The following is a 16,217-nucleotide window of genomic DNA, read 5'->3' as shown; positions in this document are numbered from 1 at the left end:
TGCAGCTCAGAGCAGGGGTGGCTCCTGTGAACTGGGGACAGGGACTATTTCTTGGAGGACAACATTGGGTTTTCAATGAACTTCTTGTATTTTAGAGCTTCCTGCCCCTCACAACCCAGCAGCAGCCGACAGGCCTGAGACAGACCCAGCGGAGCTGGGCATCATGCAGCAGGTCGCCTGGGACTCCCATTGGACCACACCTCGTTAGGGCTGGGAAGGACCGAAGCAGCATTGCGTGCCCAAGGGTCTCTGATTCCAACGGGTCCCTAAGAGCTGGCTCCCTCCATCCAACTTTTGGGGAGTGGTCACCTTCGACTTTAGGAACTTGGAACTTTTTGCCAAGACTCCTGCCCTCGCAAATGTGGTTGACTCAGAGGGAGCTCCCTCTGCAAAGCTGACTGACGGACTGTTGGCTGAGCATGGATGGCAGTGGTCAGAGATGGGGGGACCCCTCCCCCTGGCCAGAGAGGAGGGGACCCCTCCCCCACGCCCACCTCCCATTCTCTTTGCTCTGCTCTGCTGCTTTGATCAAAAGCGTTAACCTCAAGATGTGTGTAACGTGGTATGGAGTCTGACTGTGAGATCTGAATCTCAGCTCTGTGGGCTGTGCAACCCAGGGTGAGCTTCTTAACTTCTCTGTGCCTCTGCGTCCTCACCTGTGACACCGGGATTAGTAACAGTCCCAGTCATTGTGAGCATTAAGAGAGATGGAGGATGACAAGCACTCAGCACAGTGCCTGGTTCTTATTGATAATGGCTGCTACTTTGGGGACACCTCCTATAGGCCAGATGCCATTATTATCACCACTTGCTGGGCCAACTTGGTCAGGCTCTAAAGTAGGGCCCCATTTGCCACTTCACTCTGTCTACTAATGCGACCACCAACGTCTTTAATCCCAGATGTTTGAAACATCGGGGGATATGACCCGTCCTCAACCGTGAGAGAGCAGGCCAGGGCCAAGTTGGCAGGACATGCTCTCTCTACTTCCAAAATGGGTTCATCCAGATGCCCCATGGGCCAGCATGCCCTGAGGAGTGATTGTCCTCATTCCAGCTTCCTCCCTTTCCCCCACCTGTCCCAGGTGCTTTCCCTACCCCGGGACAGTGGCAGGACTGTCACTATGTAAATGTCTGTGCAAATCCCTTGGTGTAAAGGTGCCAGCTCTCTGGTGAGGCAGAGCCACCTCTTGGGCCCCCCACTTCCCACCATGGGACCTCAGGCTAGGGTGGTCTGCTCCCTGTTCTTTCTGCTACAGGTCCTGGCTGAGCCGGTTGAGAACTCGGACTTCAGCCTGGCTGGGGATTACCTCCTGGGTGGCCTCTTCACCCTCCATGCCAACGTGAAGGGCATCATCCACCTCAACTTCCTGCAGGTGCCCAAGTGCAAGGAGTGAGTCTCCAGAGGGAGGCTGATGTGGCGGCGGGGCTTGGTGGGAGCCGGGGCTAGTCCTGTGGTCCTTGGGGGGCCAGGCTAAGACTGAGGGCTCAGAAACCTCTTCCTCATTCATTGCCAAATCCCCATCCTGGATCCTCCTCACTGGCCCGCAGGGAGGCCCCACACATTCCCTGTGACTGAAATCTGTGGCCCTCGTGTTCTGAAACAGTGAGACCCAGGTTGTCCCAACATCATGTCTCTAAATATAAAGAGCTTTAAGATATCTGAGATCATAAGGACATATCTTAGGGACCATCAAAACCACCCCACCCCCTCTGGCAACTAGGGGACTCCCAGTGGGTCCATCCTGAGGCCCAGTCGACAAACCAGGTGTCTGACCTTTGGAGGCAGAATGTGCTTCTTCTGCAGCAGGTTCTCAGATGGGGTGGGGGTGGGGGTGAGGAGGTTTGCCTCTTCCCAGGGCTGTGGTGAGGTGGGCAGGGGTGCTTCCAGGACTGGAGGGGCTTTTCTTTGCCTTCCCTCCCCTGTAAGCCCCCTAGGGGGGATAGCATCACTCAGAGATGGTGGCCTGTCTCCATGCCGAATGAAGGCCGGATACTGGAGCCAGCCTGAGGCTATAAATGAGTGACCTTGTGCAGGGAGTGTGAAGAATTCTGGGAGAGAGGGAGGAAGGAAGTCAAGTGCAAAAGATGACTAAGCACTGACTTATATGATGTTGGCAAAGATTTTATGCCGACTTGTGAATGGTGAGAGTGATGGTCCCAGAGATGGTACTAAGCGTGATGTTAGATGTTCTGACACCTGTGATAATGGTAGGGAGTCCAGCAAAATGATGGTTATGATGGAAGTGATGATGGTGATGTTTATAATGTGATGGCAGTAATGCTGGTGATAATAAAAATGGTGACGAGGTTGATGGTGGTGATGGTGGTGATGGTAGTGATGATGGTAACAGTGGTGATGGTGGTGCTGGTAGTGATGATGGTGATTGTGATGGTGGCAATTATGGGGATGCTGATGGTGTTGGTGGTGATGATGGTGATGGTAGAGTGTGTTGATAGTGATGATGGTGGTTTTGGCAATGGTGATCATAGACATGGGACGACGGTGATGGTAGTGGTGATGATACTGGTAATAGGAATAGTAGGTGATGATGGTGACAGTGGTGGTAATGATGATGGAGGTTATAGTGGGTAATGGTGGTCACATTGGCGGACATTGGCAGTGTGACAGAGTCCATAGGGATGGTAGTAGTGATGGCAATGGTTGTGATTGATGGTGGCCACAGAGTAGTGTCAGAGGAAGTCATAGGAAAGATGATGCTTCTAAAGATGTGGCACAGTGACGATGATGTGGTAAATGCCAGAAACTTTTGGAGTGGCCCCTTCTTGGGCAATGCCTTGGCTTCCCTTTGGCATGTAGGAGCAACAGGCTGGCTCTCCCCGGCTCACCCCTCTCACTCTGGACCTGCTTCCCGCCCTGCTGTGACCCCTCCAGGTACGAAATGAAGGCGCTGGGCTACAACCTCATGCAGGTCATGCGCTTCGCAGTGGAGGAGGTCAACAACCGCAGTGACCTGCTGCCTGGTGTGCGGCTGGGCTACGAGATGGTGGACGTCTGCTACGTCTCCAACAACATCCAGCCTGTGCTCTACTTCCTGGCGGGTGAGGACTATTTCCTGCCCATCCAGGAGGACTACAGCCACTATGTGCCCCGTGTGGTGGCTGTCATTGGCCCCGACAATTCTGAGTCCACCATGACTGTGGCCCACTTCCTCTCCCTCTTTCTCCTTCCACAGGTGGGTGAGGCCCCTGCGCTCTGGAAGAAGGGGATGGGGAGGGGGGAAGAGGTGTGGTTGTCCAGAGGGCTCACTTCCTCCCACCGGTCACCGGTGGAGATGGGAGCAAAGACAAGGTCAGGACATCAGCCCCAAACCTGGGAAGGCAGCCTGGCCTATTGGTTGAGAACTTAGGCTTTGGGGGCAGACAGACTTGGCCATGCATCTTGGCTCTGAGTCTTGCCCATTGCGATGCCTTTAATTGCAAATCTCTTAACTCTTCTGAGCCTCAGTTGCCCCAGCTGTAAAGTGAGGTGATAAGAGTTCTCTCCCATAACTGTCTGAAGAATAAAGCTTTTAACCTATGCAGGCGTTTCTGGCACACAGTAGGTAGTCAGTAATGTTGTTGTTATGTAGAAAATCTTGAACAAGAATGGAAACTCAGAAAATGCTCTACACTATCTGGTATAGTTGCCTAGCCCAGGGCTTGCCACATAGTAGGTCCTCAAGAAAGTGCTGTTAGTATTACTACTATTATTATCACTGCTATTACTATCATAATTGAAAGTGCTTAATTCGAAACTGGCAGAAAATATCTATTCATTAAAGGGCAGCTAGCAATGGACTTGGCACCAGTAGGTGGTTACAAATTCGTAATTTTTGCTGTTGTTTTTATTATGTAAAGCATCTAGCACAGGGTCTGACATGTAGTGGGTGCTCAGTAGGTGTTCATATTCTTTTCTTTAAGTATGTTTTATTGATTATGCTGTTACAGTAGTTGCAATTTTTTTCCCTTTGCTCCCTTCTGCCCAGTATCCCCCTTCTCTCCAGCAATCCCACCCCCCTTAGTTCATGTCCATGGGTTATGCATATAAGTTCTTTGGCTTCACCCTTTTCTATATTATTCTTAACTTCCCTCTGTCTATTTTGTACCAACCAATTATGCTTCTTAATCCCTGCACCATTTCCCCATTTCTCCCCCTCCCCCCTCCCAGCTGATAATCCTCCAAATGATCCCCATACCTGTGATTCTGTTCCTATTATGGTTTGCTTAGTTGGATTTTGTTTTTATTTTTAGATTCAGTTGATGATAGGTGTGAGTTTGTTTTCATTTTAATGTTCATAATTTTAATACTCTTTTTCTTAAGTAAGTCCCTTTGACATTTCATATAATAAGGGCTTGGTGATGATGAACTCCTTTAGCTTTACCTTGTCTGGAAAGCACTTTCTCTGCCCTTCCACTCTAAATGATAGCTTTGCTGGATAGAATAATCTTGGTTGTAGGTCCTTGCTTTTCATCACATTGAATACTTCTTGCCAGTCCCTTTTGCCTGCAAAGTTTCTTTTCAGAAGTCAGCTTATAGTCTTATAGGCACCCCTTTGTAGATAACTCTCTGTTTTTCTCTTGCTGCTTTTAAGATTCTCTCTTTATCTTTATCTTTTGTCATTTTAATTATGATGTGTCTTGGTGTGGTCCTCTTTGGGTCTAGCTTGTTTGAGACTCTCTGTGCTTCCTGGACTTGTATGTCTGTTTCCTTCACCAAATTTGGGGAGTTCTCCCTCATTATTTTCTCACATAAGCTTTCAATTTCTTGCTCTTTCTCTTCTCCTTCTGGCACCCATATGGTTTGCATGTTGGCATGTTTAAAGTTGTCCCAGAAGTTCCTCTCTTCATTTTTTTCAATTCTTGTTTCCTCATTCTGTACTGGTTGACTGCTTTTTTCTTCCTTATGTTCCAAATCATTTATTTGAACCCCAGTTTTCTTCCCATCACCATTGGTTTTGTGTGGATTTTCCTTCATTTCATTTAGCAGAGCTTTTACTTCTTCCCTTATGCATTTGCCATACTTAAGCATATCTTAAGAGGCACCTCTTTCCCTGAGCCCACCCTTCTTTCATTCTTGTTTAAGGGACTTTCTCCAGAAACTGGCAGGACAGAAACTAAAGGGAAGCAAATGCAGAAGGCTGGCAGACCCCCCCTCGGAGCCTGAGGATGGGCACACAGGGCCATGTGTGTGCGCACACACATGCAAACGCAGCCCTCGGCAGGAGGCAAAGGCAGCCCTCGGCCCACCAACTGACCCTGCGGCCCCCGCCGGTGCTCTCTGGGCAGCCACAGGCCAAGCACACAGTAGCATCTGTGAGCATCTTTATCACCAGTGTTTTGAACTCTGCATCTGTTAGGTTGGCTATCTCCTCCTTGCTTAGTTCTCTCACTGAAACTTTGATATATTCCCTATTTTGGGCCATACTTCTCTGTCTCCTCATCCTGACAGGCTCCCGTGTTTGTTTTCCTCTGTGTCTTAGGTAGAGCTGTCACACCTGTTACATTGTAAAGGGCAGAGCCTTGGGTATTCATCAGTAGAGGGAGACCCATTTCACCATGTTGTGGCACTGTATGTGTGGGAGGGGTCTGAGAGGGAACAATGCTGCTTGCTCAGCACTGGCCTCTTTTTCAGGCACTTCTCCCATTTCCTGTATGGGTCTGCTGCCTCTCTAGCTGTTGTCCTAGCCGTTGTCCCCAGAGTGGGTGGGTCTGCGGACGTTCTAGGACCATGGGGGCCCTTGAAACAAGTGAACCCTGCTGAGAGACTGGCAGTTTCTTCCTCCGCCCCATCCCCCACTAGTTTGCACAGTCAAAAGCAATGAGGCTTTATTTTCCCTGGTGCTGGGACCATGAGCTGGTGGTGTGGTCTGTTCTGGTGCTGGGAGCATTCCCCAGGTATCCCTCCCAACTTTTTAAAATGTGTGGCTGCACTTTCCACCAGCCTGCCGCTGCCACCACTGCTGCCACCGCTGCTGCTGCCACCACACTGCATCCTCTCTGCCCCAGCTCCACCCCTCCTACCTGTCTGGATGAGTATTTCTTCTTTATATCTTTGTTGGACTTCCATGCAGCTTGATTTTCTGGAACTTCTGGTTGTCTCTAGTTTTGAGGTAGTTGTATTCCTTCTCAGTTGTGGAGGGAGATGCAGCGTGTCTGTCTAGGCCTCCATCTTGGCTGAAAGTCCCCAAGCATTTGTATTCTTAGAGTTCAGGATTGAGCTCATTCTTTAATTCATTTACCACATTTATTGAGCACCTACTATGCCAGGTACTGTTGTAGGCGCTATGGATACAGCTGGGAAGGTAGAGCTTAGCTACTAGTGGGGAGAGGCAGGCAGTAAATGTAAGTGATTCAGGGTGGTAGACAGAAGAACAATGGATAAAAAGAAAAGTTGAGTGGGGTAAGGGAGAGGGGGCATGTCTGGATAGTCAGAGTGGGTAGAGGGGACTGCAGTTTTAAACAGGGTGGTCAGGTGGGGTCTCAGTGTCGGCGGCCCCTCCCCTCTGGCAGATCAGTTACAGCGCCTTCAGCGACAAGCTGCGGGACAAGCAGAACTTCCCAGCGCTGCTGCGCACGGTGCCAGGTGCTGACCACCAGATCGAGGCCATGGTGCAGCTGATGCTGCATTTCGGCTGGAACTGGATCGTCGTGCTGGTGAGCAGCGACGACTACGGCCGCGACAACAGCCAGCTGCTCAGCCAGCGCCTGGCCCGCCGCGACGTCTGCATCGCCTTCCAGGAGGCGCTGCCCACGCCGCAGCCCAACCAGCAGGTGACGCCCCGGGAGCGCAGGCGCCTGGAGGCCATCGTGGACAAGCTGCAGCAGAGCTCCGCGCGCGTGGTGGTGGTGTTCTCGCCGGACCTGGCCCTGCGCAACTTCTTCCGCGAGGTGCTGCGCCAGAATTTAAGTGGCGTCGTGTGGATCGCTTCTGAGTCCTGGGCCTTGGACCTGGTCCTGAGCAGCTTCACTGAGCTGCGCCACACGGGCACCTTCCTGGGCATCACCACCCAGGGCGTGCCCATCCCAGGCTTCAGTGAGTTCCGCGTGCGCCACGCCCAGGCCAGGCCACCCACGTCCAACAGGACCAGTCTGAGGGCCACCTGCAACCAGGAATGCGACACCTGCCTGGACACCACCGAGTCCATCAACACCATCCTCACACATTCCAGTCAGCTCGGGGCCTACAACGTGTACTCTGCTGTCTACGCCGTCGCCCGCGCGCTGCACAGCCTCCTGGGCTGCAGCCAGACCAGCTGCCGCAAGAAGGTGGTCTATCCCTGGCAGGTGAGGAGACTATTCCCCTCTGCTCGAGCCAACAGGTAGGACAGGCCATGGGATGTGCCCTGCCTCCAGACACATAGAACGAGAAATCCTTCATGGTGGCCAAACAGGTGTCCTTTTCCAGTCATTTAACCCTCACCACCCAGGATAATCTGTCCTTGGAGGTTCAGGTGAAATTCTGTGGGAGCAAGCCCCACAGAAAAGGGAAGCCCCAGTGCCCCCTGCAGCTCTCCAGGGTCAGCCGCTTGGGGGCAGGGGCTTGTGGATTCCCATCAGGTCTTCAGGCACAGCATCAGCTTCAGGGATCATTGTCCCAGGTCTGGATTCAGACCTGGACCTTAAACCTGTGTTTTCTCACTCACACGCACCTCTCCCACCAAGCCCTCGGGCTGGAGAAAGTTTTACGAAGGATCGGGAGGTGCAGAGGGTTTCCTGGCAGAGACGTGCACTTCATCCTCGGCTATCAGACATCGGGCTGAAACCATTCCTTGGGTGTTTCGTAGGCTGGGGCTCAGCCAGTCACCCAGCCCTTGTCTCTGGCCTCTCTTCTCCCCTTGCTCACTTTTCTAGATACTTACCCATCTGGTTACTTCCTTAATGGAGCAAGTTAGGCAGTTCTTTAAACAACCCCTTCTTTATTTCAATTTATTTGTACCTCTCCACGCCATAATCTCAGAGCCTAACCTTGCAATCCTAAGTGCTTATGTCTTTAAACATAATTATTATTTAAAAGGAATTCCAGTGCCAATTGGTAAATACTCTTATTTTTACTATCTACTCTGCTACATTAATAACATACATAACGGTCATGGGTGCTTTACTGTTTTTTGAGTGCCTTCTAGGCACCGAGGGCCCAGTATGTATCACCTTAACTCATGGCCATCGTGGGAGGTTGATAATCTACAGATAGAGAAACTGAGGAACGAGGAGTTAAAGTGATTTGCCCATGATTTCTCAGTGACAAGCGGCGGACCATGGTTTTGAACCCAGCCGGCCCCTTTCCGCAGTGGTTTTCCACCTTCTCTCTCCAGGTGTTCTCCCAGCCACAAGTGGCAGGAACTGTGATAAAGGACCAGTTGATTTCTTTCTTCCCCTAATAGTGGAGACCAAAGAGCACCAGACCCTACATTCCATTTACTGAGCACCTACTATGTGCCAGGCCTGGCTGGGCACCATGGGAAAATCAGACCCTCACCCAAGGAGGAGATGAAGACAGCTAATAAGATGGGTCTCTGCTGGATGCAGCAGGAAGTCAGAGTTGCAGCTGTGTGTGGAGGGGTGTGTGGGGGAGGGGGACAGGGAAGACAGGATTTAAGTAGGGGGGATGGCAGCTGCTGGACATTCCAGAGGAAAGTCCTGACTATGGAAGCCTATCTGGGGAGAAGGCTAGGGACCAACTCCCTTGGCTATCTGTCTGTCTGTCAATCCCCAAGGTGAGGTGATATCTGGGCCCCCAAGATATAGCCCAATAGGCTCTCCTATTTGTGGAGAAAAAAAATCAAGGAACCAGACTGATGGGATATCTAAGCTGGAAGCCCTTTCAGGGTCAGACCAGAGAAGTTCAGTGACTTATTCAAAGTCACAGAGCAAATTGAGGACAGAGTTAGGATGAAATTCAGGCCCAAGGAACCCCAGCCCCAGACATGTTCTAGTCTGTCCCAGTGTCTGCATCCTGAGAGTGATGGGATGAAGTGGGGAGAGACTGGCAGGACCTGGGGTGGGGGACAGAGGAGATCCCAGGTGATTCTTACAAGTGAGAGAAGGAGTGGACTCTGGTGCCCAGTTATTGGGTCCCGAGGAATGGCCAAGGGCACTTGCAGAGAAAAGGAATATTATCGACTCTTCAATAGGAGGTGAACATTTACTATTTCTCAGGTGCTTGTCTAAGCCCCAACTGTAGATTAGCTCATTTATTGCTTTGGAGCCCAGAAAATAGGGTTTTTGCTTCTCCTATTTTGCAGAAGAAACTGCGGTTCAGAGAGGTTAAGTGACAGGTCCCAGGTCTCATAGCAGGTGGCATAGCTGATGCCTAAACCCAGAAAAATCCGACTCCAGAGCCAGCGCTCTCAGCCACTGCCTCCCAAACGCCACATTTGCAAGGTCCTGGTGTCCCCATCTCACAGATGTGCAGATCAAGGAGACCAGGGAGGCAGATTTCTCCCAGGTCTGGCCCACCCTCTGATACCAGCTCCACTTCCCTGTTCTCCGGCCCCTCTAGCTACTTCAGAAGATCAGAAAGGTCAACTTCACCCTTCTGGGCCACCGCATCTTCTTCGACCAGTACGGGGACCTCCCCCTGCCCCTGGAGGTCATTCAGTGGCAATGGAACCTGAGCCAGAACCCGTTCCAGAGCATCGCCTCCTACCACCCCACGCGGCGGCAGCTGGAGGGGGTCCACAATGTCTCCTGGCACACTCCTGACGGCACGGTCAGCGGTCAGGGGGCTGGGGGGATGGGCTCTGCAAGGGTGCCCAGGGCCCTTTTTATCAAGGAGGGCACCCCAGGTTCATTACCCATAGCTGGTGGGGTCTCCATTCGTCTGAGGTCCACCGTTGATGGAGAACCAAAAGTTCAGGGCTTTTTGGCCCCTCAGGACAGTGGGGACCGGGGCATTCAAGCTACGTCCTGTCAATTAATACTCGTGTTTTGGGGACGGTAGCTATGCCTTCAACTGTGTCTGACGTGTGTTGATCTAAAGGTCCAGTTTTAATCCTCCTTAGATCATAAGCTGTCAGAACTCTGTTGGTGTGGGGAGGGGTAGAGACTCAGCCAGGTGGGGTAGGGGAAGGGACCAAAGCTTCTCGGAGACCCCTCCTTCCTCTGCCTCACACGTGGTCCTCGGTTCCAGATTCCTGATGCTGCAGGCTCCTGAGCTTCTTGGGGACTTTTATGGAGGAAATTGGTTTCTGTCTTTATTTGTTTGCTAGGGTTGCTGTGACAAACCACCACAGACTGGGGGCTTCAAGAACAGAAATGTGGTGTCTCACAGCCCTGGGGACTGGAAGTCTGAGATCAGGCATCGGCAGGCTCGGTTCCTTCTGAGGGCTGTGAGGGAGAATCTGTCCCACGCCTCTCTCTTAGCTTCCGGTGGCTTGCTGGCCACTGTTGGCTTTCCCTGGCTTCTGCTCCATCATCCTGGTCTCTGCCTTCTTTCCATGGGGCTCTCCCTTTAGTAAGGACATTGGTCATCTTAGAGTAGGGGCCCACCTGCTCTAGTAGGAAATCATCTCAACTAATTACATCAACAAATCAACAAACAAGTGCTGGCGAGGATGTGGAGAAAAGGGAACCCCCATACCCTGCTGGTGGGAATGCAGACTGGTGCAGCCACTGTGGAAACCAGTATAGAGGGGCCTCACAAAATTAAAAGTAGGGCTACCTTATAACCCAGCAATTTCACTTCTGGGTTTTTATCCAAAGAAATCCAAAACCCTACATCTATTGCAGCATTATTCACAATAGCCAAGATACAGAAGCAACCTAAGTGCCCACAGCAGATGATTGGATAAAGATGTGGTGTCTATATACAATGTTCTTGTTTGTCAACGCAAGCATTTGTAGTCAGAAACTTCACCCTTCCCCAGCTTCGCTGTGTCCCACGTTTTGGTACGTTATGTTTCCAGTTTTATTCATCTGTAAGTATTTTCTAATTTCCACTTTCCCCTGTGATTTCTCCTTTGAGTCACAGGTTGTTTAAGAGTATTGTTTAAGTTCCATAAATATGTGAATTTTCCAGTCTTCCTTCTATGTTTCATTTCTAACTTGTGTGCTCTCTCTCTTTTAAAAATCTATTAACACTTAATTTGTGGTCACACATGTGGTCTGTTCTGGATAATGTCCCACATGAACTTGAGAAGCATGGGTATTCTGTTGTTATTGAATAGTGTTCTGTATATGTCTGTTAGATCTGCTTAGTTAATTGTGTTGTTCTAGTCCTCTCTGTCCTGGCTGGTTTGGCTCAGTGGATTGAGCGTCGGCCTGCGAGCTAAGTGTCGCTGGTTCGATCTTCCAGTCAGGGCACATCAGAGAAGGAAAACTCTGACTCCAAAAAACCTCCGCTGCCTTGCGGCATACCTCTTCAGGGGAAAGGCTAAGGGAGTAAACCCCGACAGAAAATCCGGAGCCGGAGTCCCTAAGGCGGTTTGACGTCGTAGTCAACACCGGCAACTCCTGCGGCGCACCTGAAGCCAAGCTGTATTGACTCCGTCTTTCCCTTGGACCCTTCAGCTGTGAAGAGAGGGGGGGGTCTGCTGCATGGGCAACAGCAGACCCTCCATATCACCCTGCCCAGGCTCTGTAGCTTCAGCTCTTAAGAAGATACACCATCGTCTCTCGAGACGGACGGCTGCCGACGACGAGTCCTCTCTGTCCTCATTTACTTTCTGTCTGATTGTTCTACCCATTATTGAGAGGGGGGTATTGAAATCTGTAAGGATTACTATGGAATATTATATTTGACCTGACTGTTTCTCCCTTTAATTCTGGTGGTTTTTGCATCATGTATTCTGGGGCTCTCTTGTTATATGTTTATAATGATTATATCTTCTTAATAGGTTAACCCTACTATCATTATAAAATGTCCTTCTTTTTCTTTATTAACCATTTTTATTGTACTTCTCCCTTGGATTTTTTGTTTTTTTGTTTTTTGTTTAGACTTTATCTTTGTTTTTTTGCACTTTGAATATGATATACCCAGGTACAGATTTTTTGGGGGGGGTAATTATTCTGCTGGGTATTTTCTCAACTTCCTGAATCTGTGGGTTGGGGTCTGTCATTAATTTTAGAAAATTCTCAACCAATATTCCTTTAAATATTTTTCCGTTCCTTGCTGTCTTTTATCACCTTTGGTTATTCCCATTATACGTAGGTTGTACCTTTTGTGATTGTTCATAGTCCTTATAGTCTGCTCCTTCTTTTTGTCTCTTTGCTTTTCAGTGTGGGGGGTTTTTACTGAACTATCTTCAAGCTCTCTGATTCTCTCCTTGGCTGCGTCCAGCCTATGGTGAGCTCACCAGAAGCATTCTTTACCTCTGTCCCCAGGTCTGTTTTTTAAATCCCTAGCATCTCCTGTTGATTCTTTCTTAGATTCCCACTCCTGTGCTTCCGTTACCCATCTGTTCTCACATGTTGCCCATCTTTGCAGTCAGAGCCTTAGTCTATTAATCTCAGTTATTTTAAGTTCCTGGTCTGATCATTCCAAAGTCTCTGATGCATCTGATGCTTGTTTTCTCTTTTCAGACTGTGATTTTTGTTTTAGTCTTTTAGAGTGTTTTGTAATTTTTTTTTTTTTTGAAGGCCAGATGTGATGTAGTAGTTAAAAGGAGCTGAGATAAGTAAATCTCTAGTAGGAGATTTTGTGTTTATCTGGAGAGGTGTTCGGCTGTGCCCATTATTTGCTGTAGTGGTGGAGTCAGAGGCTGGAGGGACTACAGGGCTGGGACAGAAGACAGGCGACCTGCGAGAGGCAAGAAGAGAAGGGCCTTGGCGTCGAGGGGTCCTGCTGTGGCCCCTCGTCTGGACCCTTGGCCCTTCTTTTGTGCACTCTCGAAATATGGGTCATCGGAATGATTTTTTACAGCCTGCATCTAACCAGGCCCTTTCCACACTCAGGAGCCATGGTTGCCTCCCACTTGCCTACATGTTTGGTGAGCTATAGAGGAGCCCTCAGAAGGCCTCTACTCTCTCCCATCCTCTCCCAACCTTTCCCCGGGCATCCCGGTCCCAGCCAGGCCCAGACATGCCCTCTTCCCAAACAGGCCGTTCCCCTCCACTCTGCTACCCCATTGCTCTTACTGCTTCCTCCATCTGTAATTCATTCATTCACTTAATAAACAATCATTGGAAGCTGGGTCCTCTTCTAGGCTCTAGCAATAGAGCAGTAAGAGCCTACCTGCTCTTGTTCACCTGAAAACCTCTGGCCCTCCATAAAGGCTGCATTCATTAACACTGCTGCAAAGTGACAGGAAGTGATGGAAGCAAATGTTAATTTATTGCCTTATATCATGGAGACCTTTCGGGGTAGAAGTGAAGCTTCAGGCAAGGATGGATCCAGGGGCTTATGCTCCCCATCTCTCAGATTCTTCCCTGGAGACAAGGTGGCTGCCAGCAGCTCCAGGGTCACATCCTGTCCTCTCATCAGCCTCCAAAAGTCTCTGTCTCAACAGTTGGGTGGGTGCTGTTAGGTCTTGGGCAGGCAAAACTAAGAGGGTCCTCACAAAGGTCCAGTTCTAATGGGACCCCCCCAGCACCCCCTTTTCTCCCAGACAGGAGCCAGCCTTCCCTCCCCGGAGCATCCTGCTAGTTGGGGAGAGTCAGAAGGTCCTCAGCATATGGGGAAAGAGGGCTCAGAGTCTCATGCCATCTTCCATCCAGGTCCCTGTGTCCAGATGTTCCAAGGACTGTCAGCCTGGGCAGAAGAAGAAGGCTGTGGGCATGCACCCCTGCTGCTTTGAGTGTCTTGACTGCCTCCCTGGCACCTTCCTCAACAAAACTGCAGGTATGGCTTGCAGGCCCACATCCCTGCCCTGCTTTTGCTCTGCTCCAGGGGTCTCCAGGCCTCTTCCCCTTTGGTAGGGTCTCTGGGGTCTCCCTGAGGCAACATAAGTGTCCAAAGCCCAGGGACCATGTTTGATTCCACTTGTAGCTCCCCAATACCTGGTATAGAGAAAAATCTTCAATGCAGGCTGGTTTAAGGAGAAGGAACAGCCACCCAGTCAGGTGGGGCTGAAATGATCCAGATCCACACACACACAGTCCACGGCCCCGGGCTGTCAGGCCAGGGAAAGTGCACTGGATGATGGATGGATAGATGGATGGATGGATGGATGGATGGATGAATGGCTCTGCCAATAGAAGAAACGTTTCTGGTAGACGGGGACAGTATCCAATTTATCTCTCTGGCCTCCCAAGTGCCCAGGGTCGTTCGGAGCTTATAATGGTTGTGCAGTGAATATTTCTTGAATGACTTTCTTGATTAGAAGAATTAACTAACATCTCCCTACAGATCATAAACTCCAGGAAGGTGTGAACAATGTCATCTCTCTGTCCACATTAGTGTTTAGCACAGTTCAGAGCCAGGCTCCCATTATTGTTTTCATGACTTCACTGATGAGTACATTAGGTAGATGCAGACATCTGCACATCAAAGCACTTATCATGTGTTCAGCAGAGCACAGGGTACAGAGTAGCTGCTCAGCAGAAGTTTGCCGGGTGATTTCACCGGCCTTTCTCTCCTGACTTGCCCATAGCCTGAAGGCAGGGGGCTGGGCTTATCCATCTCTGAGGCCTCCCACCTCAGGCACCGATCACAGTGGGTGGTGCCCAGAAAAATATTTGCCGAAGGAATTCTTTTAATAAATAGTTGACTACTTCTCCCACCCGAGAGTGAGGTCTTGGAAGGGAGGAATTTTAGTTGTTAAACTCTGAGTCAGGAAGGTTGCGGTTCAGATCCTGGCTTTATGACCTTCCCTGGCTGAACCTCAGTTTCCTTCATCTGCCAAATGGGGCTGCTGTGAGGGTTTGATGAGCCAGTGGGTAAAGGGGACTCAGTGAGTGTTGGCTATGACCGCAGGGGCTGCCCATAGCTCGCTCTCTCCATCCCTGGGGCCTGGGAGCGTGGGTTCGGCTGATGGGAATTGCTGTGGCTCTTGCAGATGAATTTGACTGCCAACCCTGCCCAGGTAACAAGTGGTCCCACAGGAAAGACACCTCCTGCTTCAGGCGGCAACTGGCCTTCCTCAAATGGCACGAAGCTCCCACCATTGCTGTGGCCATGCTGGCTGTCCTGGGCTTCCTCAGCACCCTGGCCATCCTGATAATATTCTGTAGGCACTTCCAGACACCCATGGTTCGTTCAGCTGGGGGCCCCATGTGCTTTCTGATGCTGGCGCCACTGCTGGTGACATACATGATGGTCCCCACGTACATAGGGCCACCCACAGTCTCCAAATGCCTCTGCCGCCAGACCGTCTTCACGTTCTGCTTCACCCTCTGCATCTCCTGCATCACTGTGCGCTCTTTCCAGATCGTCTGCATCTTCAAAATGGCCCGCCGCCTCCCGCGCGCCTATGGCTACTGGGTTCGCTACCACGGGACCTATGTCTTTGTGGCGCTCATGACGACGCTCAAGGTGGTCATTGTGGTGGGCAGCCTGATGGTCACAACCCTGAGGCCCACTGCCCGCGCTGACCCCAATGACCCCAAGATCATGATTCTCTCCTGTGACCCCAACTACCGCATGGGGCTGCTGGTCAACACCAGCCTGGACTTGCTCCTCTCTGTGGTGGGCTTCAGCTTCGCCTACATGGGAAAGGAGTTGCCTACCAACTACAACGAGGCCAAGTTCATTACCTTCTGCATGACTTTCTATTTCACCTCTTCCGTCTCCCTCTGCACCTTCATGGCTGCCTACGAGGGGGTGCTGGTCACCATCCTGGACCTCTTGGTCACTGTGCTCAACCTCCTGGGCATTAGCTTAGGCTACTTTGGCCCTAAATGCTACATGATCCTCTTCTACCCGGAGCGCAACACGCCAGCCTACTTCAGCAGCATTATCCAGGGCTACACCATGGGGCGGGACTAGCACCGCCCACTGGGGTGGAGGGGGAGGGCCTTGGCCTTGGGAGACGCAGGGCAGGGGGCTTGCTTGGTCAAGCTCTCCCTATTACCACCCCACCTTGGTCTCTGATTTGGCGCCCCTTCCAGGTTCTTTGCATCCTGCATGTTTTTACCCAGCTGGTGATGGATGCCTAAAAGCATTCTTTTCTCTCAAGCTATTGAGCTTACCAGGCACTGCCTTCCCTAGAAAAAAACGACCTAAGATGACCTATTATGGGTCTCCAGGATGGAGTCGGACTGAGCAGCCTACAGCCGCCCTCTGGTGGTCACAGCGGGTATCTGCAGATTCTGGCTCATTCCCTTGTGCTCATGTCTGGGCT

General features: G+C 50.8%; 1 protein-coding gene across 1 annotated transcript; it reads left to right on the top strand.

Moving 5' to 3' along the window:
- Positions 1-1,208: 1,208 nt before the first annotated feature.
- Positions 1,209-15,955, top strand: TAS1R2 (taste 1 receptor member 2). The gene is made up of 6 exons (XM_090271469.1): positions 1,209-1,390; positions 2,894-3,194; positions 6,511-7,284; positions 9,500-9,709; positions 13,654-13,777; positions 14,934-15,955. Exons 1-6 carry the CDS (start codon positions 1,209-1,211, stop codon positions 15,860-15,862), a joined length of 2,520 nt encoding a protein of 839 aa, XP_090127595.1. The 3' UTR covers positions 15,863-15,955.
- Positions 15,956-16,217: the final 262 nt, after the last annotated feature.

Source organism: Furipterus horrens, unplaced genomic scaffold, assembly GCF_987537825.1.
Source record: "Furipterus horrens unplaced genomic scaffold, mFurHor1.1.pri manual_scaffold_3, whole genome shotgun sequence".
NCBI lineage: Eukaryota > Metazoa > Chordata > Mammalia > Chiroptera > Furipteridae > Furipterus > Furipterus horrens.
The sequence above is the reverse complement of the archived record's forward strand: the minus strand, read 5'-3'. Positions and strand labels throughout refer to the sequence as shown.

Excerpts from the sequence above, each read along its gene's own strand:
- TAS1R2 (XM_090271469.1), top strand. The coding sequence starts at position 1,209 with ATGGGACCTCAGGCTAGGGTGGTCTGCTCCCTGTTCTTTCTGCTACAG. Across the intron at positions 9,710-13,653 it reads GGCACACTCCTGACGGCACG|GTCCCTGTGTCCAGATGTTC; the intron begins GTCAGCGGTCAG and ends TCTTCCATCCAG. Across the intron at positions 13,778-14,933 it reads CTTCCTCAACAAAACTGCAG|ATGAATTTGACTGCCAACCC; the intron begins GTATGGCTTGCA and ends TGGCTCTTGCAG.